The sequence below is a fragment of the Clytia hemisphaerica genome, unplaced genomic scaffold, assembly GCF_902728285.1.
Source record: "Clytia hemisphaerica strain Z4C2 unplaced genomic scaffold, Clytia hemisphaerica genome assembly, whole genome shotgun sequence".
Lineage (NCBI taxonomy): Eukaryota > Metazoa > Cnidaria > Hydrozoa > Leptothecata > Clytiidae > Clytia > Clytia hemisphaerica.
In genome coordinates, this window is record NW_027104060.1 from 1,628,622 (window position 1) to 1,641,110 (window position 12,489).

Sequence of the window (12,489 nt, forward strand, 5' to 3'; positions counted from 1 at the left end):
TGGGAGCATTAGTTTTATCGAGTATTCAGTAACTTGTAGGTCGAAATTTACCTTTCAGTATGGTATGCTTTAAAGCTGATTCTGTTCACATTATCTGTACAGCCAAACCGCATAGATTTTTAAGCAAATGCAATGTATTATGGTAAAGCAAAATAGTTATTTCAATTGGCGATTTAATGTAAAATCTAATTATGAACCATCTTTGATAATGTTTTATCAAGACACAATATGGGGTATTACAATTTCTTATTGTTTAGTAAACCTATGTCGCAAAAAATGTCTGTATTTTTTACTTTGAATGACATTCTTTTCTCGGTAGGGCCATCCCTTTTAAAATAATTTCCTGTGAAAACAGAGGGTTTTTCCCATTATCATCTTTTAATCTATTATTCAACATTTTTAAAACTGGTAAAATCCTTAAAACAGATTAACTTGATTTCTTATTAAAATTTAAAACATTAATCTGACAATTTTTTACTTTTCGGATGACATTATGATTGATTTGGTCTGATGTTAAGACATCCCTCTTCCTAGACACTTTCTTTCTAATATAATTATTTAATTGAGTTGGTTTTTGGACCTAGAGCTAAATGATGATATTGGCGAAAGTTGTCATGTACTTTTGTTTTCACGTTTACAGACAACGATCAGATCAGTTTTGCTGATGATTGCATTCTTCTTTTCTTTGTTTCGATAAAAGATGTATTTTATAATCAAATAAAAGAATGCCATTCTTTTGCTAAAATTACGAGGTAGAACTGTGAATTTTTGTCTTGTCCTATTTTTATCAGGTTCCTGCATGCTCCACAGCTAGGGTTCTTCTAGCGTAGATATCCAAAATGTAGATTAGGTTTTATTTTGATATTTCTGCTCTTTACAGTTTTGTCAACCTGATGCATGGAAACCCAGGGTCAGTAAAATTTAGTTTTGTGCAATAAACAAATCGATGAAATATGCATCCTCTTCCTTCAGATATTGGAATGAAAACCATTTTAGGAAGACCAGGCTTTAAACTAGAAACATCGAAAATAAAGTTTAATCCAGGCTAGAGTTTTTCAGAAGTGTTACTGTGATTTGTGAAATTGAGGCAGGTTGAAACAGCTTTTATACATATACAGATCTATAGCAATAATAATATTTTTTTCTTGAATACGCGAAATTTGATAGCAAAAGATGAGAATTTGGAAGAAAATTTGTTTCGTTTGGAAAAATTTGGACAAGAAATGAGATATTCAACACCAGGTTATAAATGTTTAATTTCCCAAGAAGAAAGAAAGAAAAAAACTTTGCTGCTTTGAACAAGCTTTCATTTAGCTTTGGTACAATAAAGTTTATCTTTTTATTTTAGATCTTAAAAAATTGATTATTATTATAGATGGTACAGATTTTGCAAAGAGCTTTAATCGTATTAGACCTCTTCTGATAAAAATGATGCAACCTTTTCCATTGTTTATTAATGACCTTTTTATAAAAACGATAAAGCTTTGACAGAGAAAGGCTGTACTATTTTGTTTTGTTGTGTTTGTTTATGTTTATGATCGTAGAAGTAGTTCCTGAAATCTCAGATAGATCTTTACAACTGCTCTGATAAGAGTGTGTGGGTGATATGCCAGACTTAGTGGTTTGTGGTAGCCCTCATTTCGTTCTACGCTCGTTTTTTTATAAGAACATCCAAGTTTTGAACCCTTCGAATGTTCTTAACTTTTTTTAAGCCTAAAATGCTCCTAACTTGTTCTATCTTCATCATTTTGTGGGTATTTTTTGCGATTTGTGAAGAAATTGAGTGTTTTAAAATGTTCTTAAAATGTTCTTAACATTTCGGTCATCGAAGGCTGATGTTTTTATAACTAGTTTGTTCTTATAACAAAGCATGTTTATGATCTCCCGTGTACACTTTTTTTAATAAGAACTAGTAAAATTTTTCCTAGGCTCGGCTGTTCTCATTTTTTTGGCACTTTGAGCCTCAAATTACTCTTATCCTGTTCTTATTTATAGAGTGTAATTGAGGTATTTAAGGCGTTATACCCAATTTTTACTACTTTGACCCCTAAAATGCTTGAAATTGAGTAATTTCAGGGATCAGTATTGTTCTTAAATTGTTCTTATTTTTTGGCGATTCTGAGTCTCATTGTTATAAAAAAAGGTGTAGTTCATCAAGAAGATGTATCTGGCATGCACAGAACTAGCAGTGTTTGGACAGCGCTTTACATTCCTACTTGAAAAAGAAGGAATCTCTGAACTTCAACTGAATAATCATTTTATTTTCAAGGACCAATTTTAACTCTACTTAATTCTGCATATAAAGGAAATTGATTTTAGGAGCGCCAATAAGAACATATTATTCTCAGAATTCTCAAAAAAATAAGCACTTCTAGACTCAGCCCAAACTAAGACATTCTAGTAAAAAACTGTGTAATAGATAACGATTCACCATAGACCAATCAGCACCAGGCTATATCATTAGACGAGGACAATGATTCCGTATAATAATAAACATAAAAGAATGGAGTTGTTTGCAGAATGATCTCCCGGTGCATGTGTAATTTGACACTGGTTCTCTTTAAATTACTTCTGTAAGTCTAAAACCACTTAAGATTTTGATGTTCTTGATGTTAAAGGTTTTGTTTTTAAATAAGAGTGATATCGTTTGCTTACTCATCAATTTTAATTCACAAACCTTTTCACATTGGATTGACACGGATGTGGAGCAAAGTTGGTCAGAAATAGGAAAAAGAGAAGCATTTTTTGCTTATATCAGCATAATATAACAATGTCAAGACACTGTCCTGATATGAAATATGTGTCTGATATGAAACGGAAACACTTATGTAAAAATCGTTTTTGTCAGGTATAAACTAATTCAAATGTAATGAGAAAGAGAAACTTGAAATATTTAAAGACACAAATACTCGTTTTTTTATAAGAAAAACCAAAATTTTTTAAGCCTACGGATGTTCTAAAGAATTTGTGCTTATAATCACCGTCTTGTGAGTACTTATGTGCAATTTCCTTAGAAATTGGGTTTTTAGGATCCATAAAACCTGAAATGTTCTTAACTTGTTCTTAATATTTTGGTCACCAAAGCCTTTTATTTTTATATAATTTTTTCTTATAAAAAATCGAAGGCTTTCTACAACTAGTCATGTGATTTCTAAACGACGGCATGTGCCGCCAAAAAATGGCTTTCAAAATCGGACCCTTTTAGTGTACTCTATCAAAAAGTACACCCTTACAGTGCATTTCGAAGGTCTCGAAAAACGTACCCTTAAGGGCGGCACATGCTGTGGGTCGGACCATATAAGTGCCCCTCCCCGGTATTATTTATGTTTGTAGCGTGGGTGCTCATAAATGGGTCCAAAGAGTGTGTTCTCGTGGCTCCACAAAACAAAATGTTTAAATATGTTTTAAGGTTTTAGTTTTACATAAGTGTCTCCGTTTCTTATCAGACACATATTTTATATCATGCTAGTGTCTCCTATTGTTATATTGTGTTCGATTTCGTGCTGAATAAGCAAAAAATTTCTTATCCTCTTTCTGACCAATCTTGCTCCACACCCGTGTCAATTCAATGTGAAAAGCTTGAAAAACTTTTAAGCTTGCCATGTGCCGCATGCCTTATTTATGATTACATTGGGGGTGTGACTCAATTTATTATTATTGTACTTGCATATATGCTGCAGATTCATTATTCTCACGTTCGACAATAAAAACCAATCAAAAACAGGAAAGTTTGGTACAGCTTCTTTTTGTCGCCATTTTAAGATTGGTTTTGTTACTAACGTTATATATTGTTTCTAATTTCGGTTTTCTATAAGAAAAAGTGAAAAGTAGCACTCTCAATTATTAGCAGGGTAGACAATGGCAACTCATCTTTAGTTCTCTGTTAGATGGCCCTCTTTTCTCCCTGCTTCTTCTAATTGTGGATTCAAGTGGGCAGAAAGTTGGAGGTCTAAGTCAATGCATTGCCCTCTTTTGACGTTAATGTAAAGACTTTTTTCAATCTTTTCAGGCCAACTATCCGCCCACTTTTTACATATCCTTAGAATTATATTTAGACAGGGCAGAAAGTAGGCCATTTAAACTTATTAATTACATCTTTGATAAAAATTTTGGGCAACTGAGAAGTGAAAGTGAACAAATTCTGATTCTTACAGAGCAAAAGTTATTTCTTATTCTCGCCTAACCTTAACGGATTGAGGTGTAAAAGAACTTCAACTTTTCCCAATAAGTCCAAAACAATACAGCTCTTTAATCGCATTCATTATTTTTTCAATAACACTGTACTTTTTATCATAAGCCGAACTCCAACTTTACCATTGCAAAACTTGGCTCCTATTGGACTTGAGAATTTCAAAAAAGTGTTATTTTATTGGTATCGGATGAATATGATATTCTTCGGATGAAAGAATCAATTTTTGGCGTTTTTGGGAAGTCGTTTATGATCTATGTACACGTTTTTTTTATAAGAACATCCAAAATTTTTGAAGCCTTTGGATGTTCTTAACTTTTTGAGTTTCAAGCCTAAAAATGTTCCTATTTTCCCCATTTTTAATGTATTTTTCCCCATTTTCTTAAGAAATTGGCTGTTTTCGAGTCCGTGAAGCCTTAAAATGTTCTTAACTTGTTCTTAACATTTTTGCCATCGAAACTATGTTCTTATATAGTTTGTTCTTATAAAAAATACGTGTATTACAATAACATGGGTGTTATGATAATACGATATTTGATACGGGGTAATATCAGTTTGTATTATACTTTAATTTGTCCCGTCCATTATTTTTTGCCTATTTTCTTCAATATCTTCTGAACTAGTCGTCTGGCATGCTAGAATAGACAAACGCGGCTCTTTTTCGAAATTAAATTCCACGAATATTCTAAAAAAAAATTAAAAACCACTTCTAAAATTGGTCTTTTTAGGGGCAAAATAGGCAATATTTTCAACAAAAAATTCTCTCAACCGCGAAATTAAATCTGCGAAACTTCCGAATTTTGAGCTGTGAACCGCGAAAATTTCTTCCCGTAAGGTAGGTTGAATCCCCATGGCCCCCCATGCCACAACGCCACTGATCAACAACAACCTTGGTTCACAGTTGATAGATGCTATAGTCTTTATCTTAGCTTAGTCGTATTTCAAAGATGAAAATTCTTATGGTTTGTTTTGTCTTTTGTCTTTTAGGATTTTGGGTTGTTAAAATTCATTGGTCATTTTATTGTTGTCATATGATGTGGGAAAAGTTTTAGTGTTTTCTGAAATTTGATTAGCTTCTTCAGATATAAAAATCCGAGCTATCAATGTCAACAATTTTAAGCTGAGTGAAAAACAACTCAAACTCATCCTAATGTTTTACCTTTCAGGACTAAAAAAGAGAAAACAAAAAAACCTAACGTTAAAAATCAGCTAGTTACCGAAGGCTTGATTCTGATAGAGAAGTACTCGCTTTCGATTTAATACAAGAGAGGGGCGGTTTCCACCCTTTGATTGTGGTGTAATGGGGCGTGAATTGGAGTTGGATGTGATTATCAAACAGCTTCTTGATGTCCAAAAAACTCAACGACAGGTGAACACGTTTTCATTACTTTTCTATTTACATTGAAGGCTCACTTCAAGAGTGCTCTAACAAATGGGGGACATAACATAATTTCGGGAAAGGCTTTAGTTATCCATGTTTAAAAAAATCGTGAGTTCACTTTTTGTGAGTTTGGGAACTAACAATTTGACAATTTTTTTTAACTCGAAAGTTTTAACTCTGGTTTCGCCGGGCCTCAGTTCAATAGGTACCGTACATTTTTATGTAAACTGTTTCGTAATTCATTTCGATCTTTCAAAAGGCCGCTATTACTGAAACCAACATCCGTCTGCTATGTATGAAAGCACGTGAAGTATTTCTGGAGGAAAGCAACCTGACAGAGGTTCAAGCACCTATACACATCTTTGGTGATATCCACGGACAGTTCTTGGATTTGTTGCGACATTTCGAACAAGTCGGATTCCCTGGATCAAACGATAATAAATATATTTTCCTCGGTGACTACGTAGATAGGTATATAAGTTTTTCTCTTACTTTACAAATTTGTTCTATCTTATGCTATTTATTACCTAAGAATTTAATTTTTTCTAACAAACTTTTAAGTCATAAATCTCGTACCCAGATCCACTTGCACCACTTTGGTTTTACTTTATAAAATTGCGTGAATTGCTATCAGAATCAGAAAAAGTGAACTAGGGACTGGGTTCGAGTTTGGAGAAGTGAGGTTTATCGTCGGTATTCCCGGAAATGGGTTGTGAATTCTGGTTAATTTTGTCTCAGATTTTACGAATCTTTAGTGTTGGGAAAATTAAGAGTGGCCTTCCATTCTGATGATTCTGATAAGGGACATAGTTACACTTTCTATTCTTTCTCACCGTAAAATTTACATTTATACTTCAATCGAATTAATTTTTTAGAATTAATTTTTGCTATTTTCGCAAGTAAATTTTGAAATTTAATCTTGCGAAATCGCAATTGAATTCATGCGTTACACTAAAATTTGTCAATTTACGTGTTTTCAGAGCCGCTTTAATCTAATTCTTTCGCTGTTTTGCAAAATTAAATCCACGCGAAATTTTTCAAAACGCTGATTCACGAAAATAAATCGAGAATTTATTTCTGAGTTAAAAATTTTTTGTAGACGGTGCTCTCGTCCGTCAGAGGGATAGTAAACGCGGGAAAATATAAATGCGTAGAGTTTACAGCCATCGCGGCGGTTTACGGCGGTAGAGTTTGGAACAAAAACTGTAAACACCTCCGCCGCCTCCTAATCTATTCCCTTTTCTATTGATCTTGTGTGGATCGTCTAAGTATTTTGTATCTCTTTCTTTCAGAGGACAATACTCATTGGAAACGATATGTTTACTGCTGTGTTACAAACTGAAATATCCAAAACAAATGTTCTTATTGCGAGGGAATCATGAATGTGCTAGTATCAATAGGTAACCTACAGTATCTATTAAAGTCTATTTCAAATTAGCTGACATTCTTCGTTTTTCATTTTCGTTTTTCATCTTCTTTTTTCCAATTGTTTTTCTTTTTTGATAATATTCCACTCCGTATTATCTTTTTAACGAGCACAAAACCGCTAACTAATTAAAACTGTATCGAAAGTTATTGAGGTTTGAAAAAACACTGCCAGCTAATTTGAAATAGACTTTAAACGTTTAGACGTTGATGACGACAGACTTCCATTCCTCGTTCAATAGTTTAGAGCCTGAATAACTGATCTCTAAATATTTTGTTGGATTGGGCATGCCATATAATGAATTGCGTGTCTAGTTTTTGAGCTAGCGAGTCCGCCATGTTGCCTTCTATTGCTTCACAACCTCCGAGATTCGAATGTTTTGAATGAAATTCGAACGCTGGTAAAATAGAAAACAACATGGCGTCAACTTTAAAACTGGACACACTTCCACGGGGAATTTATGACCAGTTAGCCTATCTAGTGAGTACAGGATTATGATATCTGTTTTCTGAATTGTTGTAATGCCAGTAAAAAGTACACAGAATATACATTTATGGGTTGGAATTTAATGAACAGGCCAAGGATGGAGATATAGTCGATATTTTACGTGGATAGCCCAGTAATCTATGACTTTAGACAGTCTTTCGATTGTTTTCATTGGGTCCACGGCCAGTCGGCTTGGTTATCTATGATAATTTTTTTTATTGTGTTGTCATTTTTTTCTTTCAGGATTTATGGTTTTTATGACGAGTGCAAGCGTAGATACAACATCAAGCTATGGAAGACGTTTACTGATTGCTTCAACTGTTTACCGATGGGTAATGCAATAAAACCTTCCTTTATTCACTTATGGTTATTTCTACGGGGGTAGGGATTAGACAGCAGCTTTTATAACTTTTTGATAATTAATTTGTTACAGTGGAGCCTCTAATTCAAACCTCTATTACTCCGATGCTTCCTTAACTCGAACAAGTTAGTTGTTTTAATTAACAAACTCTTATTGATGAGTCTCTATAACTCAAAATTTCCGTAACTTTAACAAAATTTGCATTTCCCGTGGGTGTTAGACTCCACCGTATTTTTAATTAATCATCAGTAGTGTATCCGAGAAAAATGCGATCTTGTGACGGCAAGGTTTAGAATTTTCACAATTGTGCATAACTCTCAAATTGTCTTTTTAATAGCCGGCGTTGTCGAAAACACTATATTTTGTGTCCACGGAGGACTTTCACCTGACTTCCAGCATCTCGACCAGGTATTTTGATTTGTTTTTATTACACAAGGATTTCTCGTAGCTAAAGGCTAAAACAGGATTACACGTTTTTTTTTATAAAAACAAAATATGGCCAAAATGGTAAGAATAAGTTAAGAACATCTTAAAGCTTTACAGACTCTAGAACATCGAATTTTATAGGAAAATGGACAAAAAATACTCAAAAAATGCCGAAAATAAGAACATGTTAAGAACTTTTTTAGGCTTAAAACTCAAAAGTTAAGAACATCCCAAGGCTTCAAAAATTTTGGATGTTCTTATAAGAAAAAACGTGCAAGTCGCTACTCCATGGAGAAAGTTAATATATATAAGTATACCCTTATGATGCAGCTACTCGATGAAGGTGTAATTGCAACAAGTGCGCACTGCATCTGCTTTTCCTTGAAAAATTTTGCAGTAGCTCCGTTTGACGTTAGGCAAAGTTTAACATTGCAATGATTTTCTTTCTGGTTCAACTTAAGAAAAACACCGTTCAAAAATAGCGTTATATCCGTTAGACCAGACCAGGCTGTATAAAGGTCATTTGATCAAGTCAGCTTAGAGTTGAGAGAAAAAAAGTTTGATTTGCTTGCATAGTTGGTGTTACGCACTGGCGGATTTAAGACAATAGAGCAATTACGTTGGAAACATGCAAAGTAGTGTAACGCTCGTTAAAAGACAATGAAATTACAATTACAAATCTCTTCCCCTGATAAGTTCGACAGGGTCTAAAACTGCCTATGGTTACGATCATACGATGGAGCAATGGTGATGCTTCCATTTTGACGATTGCTTAGATCAACCATCGTGTTTTCAGATATCTTAACATAATATTCCTTTCTTTCTATCTCGCTTTCTCAACAGATTCGAAATTTTGAAAGGCCAAGCGATATCCCTGATTTTGGATTAATGAACGATCTACTATGGTCAGACCCTGACGAGGTAACCTTTCCCTTTTCTTACTTCTTTCAATTTATTTTATAACGAGCATGTCCATGAAAGAATTTGTAAAGTACTGTTGCGAAGAAGGTATTTTCGAGTTCATGCACGTGTATTTTTTTCTGAGACAGAGACGGTAAACTTGAATTTGTTTAGATGGGCTGTTTCGTTAACTTTCTTGCCACTTTTTTAAGCCCTAAAGGTTATTTGGAAATATGGTTATTATTTGGAAATAATGCCCTTGCAACAGGTATGAAATTCGGTTGCTAAGGAAAAAATACAATAACAGGGTTCACAAAAAAACCTTACACCTCAAAAATATTAATGCTACAGCTTTGAAATTTTCAGAACCTTTAGAGCTTAAAAGAGTGGCTAGAAAGTTAACGAAACAGCCCATCTAAACAAATTAAAGTTTATTTGCAACAAGTCATACAACAAGTGTCTGCCACTTGGTCAGGCTCGTGTATGCAAGTTTTCAAAGTATCCAGGCATAGCTTATGCTTATTATATGCTTATGAATCACCCCGAGCCAAGCTTTTAGTGGAATTTCAGAAATCTTGTAAAAATTTGTTCAAATTTTTGGAGCAGTGGAATGTAGGAAATCGTGGAATGTCTTTTTTTTTACTTGACCTCAACCAAACCTTTTTAAACAGATAAAAAATGACACCTTAAAAAATTCAGGCTGACATAATATATGATTATGTTATGCTTAGGAATTCTGCAAATCTGACCGTTCATATGCTTATAAGTGTTATGCTTATAAAAAACATGTACCAAATAAAAGCTCTTTTTTACCGGATTTCTGAGCGTCTCGTAAAGAAACCTAATAAGGTTGCTGAAAGATTCTGATTCTGATTTCAGGATATCACAGGATGGGGTGAGAACGATCGTGGAGTGTCATGGACTTTTGGTGGTGATATTGTTAATTCTTTCCTCAAGAAGAACAATTTCAGTTTAGTCGCAAGAGCTCATCAAGTTATCGAAGATGGCTACCAATTCTTTCAAAAACGAAAAGTATGCAATCTTTGATTGTAGATTCTCTTCCTAACTTCACTCTCTAGTGTTATTAATTTTCTCGGTTTAATTTTCTTGCGAAGGTCTCATATTGCTCTGAATAAAAACGGATTTTGCTGCGCAGAAAATCCTCTTAGGTTCTTTCAATGATTCTTGATATTTAGCTGTGCTATATTTTGGTGACATCCAAGCTAAAGCCATTCAATGAATTTGGATAACAGGATAATTCTATCAAAGTTAATGATGAGTCATTTTTTTCGTTCACAGCTTGTCACGTTGTTTAGTGCGCCGAATTATTGCGGTGAATTTGATAACGCTGGAGCGACAATGTTCGTGTCAGATGAGCTAGTTTGTTCTTTCAGTATTTTAAAGGTAAGAAGTCATTATGTTTTTTTTCAGAAAATTTCGCGATTTTTTTGGTTCGCGGAAATGTCTCACGAAATTTAATCCGATTAAAGTCTTGCCCGATTGAATTTTCTGTTCTTATAAGTAATAGCAGTAGAGAATACAGCCTTAGTTTTTTGAAAGAAAGAAGTTTTAGAAAATCTCCACCATGAGTTTTCGGAAAAGCAAATATTTCGTTCATTCTGTTCAACTTAAATTTTTTGAATAAGTATTTGATCCCATCAAATAATCAAGAGTCTAAGCGTATCATCACTCAAATCCTTCCTGGTAGAAAGGGGAAGCATGTATCCCAAATCATACTATACAGATTTATGATCTTATGTCTTTGGTAGTAGCGTGGTGGCAGGAGGTTATCCCCGCCAAATGGCCAATTTCTCTTACTGAAAGGCATTGGTATATCTAACGGGCACCTTGATTTTGCCGTCCAAGAGGTTAAATTAAGAAATTTGTCTCTCGAGTTCACTCCGACCTTTGGACTACTTGTCTTGGCTAGTTAAACGTAGGCTTTGGTTAAATTCAAGATTCTATTTTTTCTTTGCAGCCTAAAAGTATGGCTGAACTGGAAGCACAACTCGAAAACAAAAACAAAAAGAAGAAGTGAATTTCAAATGATTTTTAGAGTAGAGTTTTTTGAATATTTTTAATTTCTAACTTTTAGATTTAAATTTTAAGAAAAGGTCGTTTAACGACCAATCCTGATAACGTTTGATCAACTTAGAGATTCGCTTTCCGATTTTAGAAGGTTGAACCTCTAGTCAAAATACCTGAGATTTTCTTGAGATTTTGCTTATCTTTTATTTAGTTCTGTTGTTTTTTAAAAGAGATTTTTTCGAAGATGTTTTAAAGTTTGTAAATATTCATTCATTCAATATTGTTTATATTTCATGAAATTTATAGCGAGTTGAGTTCATCCAGAAGATTAGCAGCTATGACCTCCCTTAAGTAATTCGCTTTTGAGAGCAATAAAATTGCTGATTTTGAGTTTTTGTCATTTTTAATTTCTCTCGTAACGGAAATGTTTACGCTTTTTTAGCAAAAAATTAAGAGCACTCCCTGCCTCAGATTTCAACGATGGCTAAAAAAATGCCAATTTTAAGCCCCTTTTATACAATAAGTGAATGTTGTAAACAAATATTAAGCCAGAATATTACGAAAAAAAACAACAAGAATAGCCGAGCCTCAACTAAAATCAACTGGTTCTAATAAAAAGAAAGCGTACAGTAGGGGAGTTCGTACATGAAATGAACCAAGGTTTATAGATCATTTTATTCGAGGTGAATCGAGAATTTTTTTCACGATATATTCGCAATAGTTCTATTTATACTGAGACGATTAATTTGTCTAAGACGAGCAATTTAGAAAATGAGCATTATGGAGGAGTGTACTTTCCATTCATGTTTCAATAAATAGGATCTCCTCCACAGATCACATTTTGCAAACTAAACGTCTCAGACGATTTTTTCGTCTCAGTATAAATGGAACTAATGTCTTCTGGTAACTCAACTCTACAGAGAAATTGTAAAATAGTTTCACACAATTTATTGTATTATACAGATTTTCCACGGTTTTCATATTTATTTAGGCGAAAGAAGATGGTCTATTTTCTCATAATCTTATAAATTGTCCTTAAGTTTTTGAATTTCCATCTAAGAGTTCTAGTTCTGATGTTACAAAAAAATTATTATTTTTTCCCTTTCTTCACCGTTCAATTTTGCCAAATACCTTATCGGGGAAAAAAATGTCAGAGTTTTATTTAAGCTAAGGCTACACTGGTGGCCTTAGCTTTAGTCGGGGTTTTTTTTCGTCGGGGAAACATTTCGTCACCTAGAGCCATTTTCGTCACTTTCCCCCGACCAAAATTTCAAATTCGTCACTTTTCCCCG

The 12,489-nt window shown here is 33.8% G+C and overlaps 1 protein-coding gene across 1 annotated transcript; it reads left to right on the forward strand.

The window, feature by feature from the left end:
- The first annotated feature begins 5,359 nt into the window (after positions 1 to 5,359).
- Positions 5,360 to 12,217, forward strand: LOC136812453 (uncharacterized). Its single transcript, XM_067068949.1, has 9 exons — positions 5,360 to 5,558; positions 5,830 to 6,041; positions 6,863 to 6,970; positions 7,726 to 7,814; positions 8,181 to 8,251; positions 9,113 to 9,190; positions 10,049 to 10,201; positions 10,469 to 10,573; positions 11,148 to 12,217. The coding sequence occupies exons 1-9, from the start codon at positions 5,490 to 5,492 to the stop codon at positions 11,205 to 11,207; spliced, it is 945 nt and encodes a 314-aa protein (XP_066925050.1). The 5' UTR covers positions 5,360 to 5,489; the 3' UTR covers positions 11,208 to 12,217.
- The last annotated feature ends 272 nt before the right edge of the window (positions 12,218 to 12,489 follow it).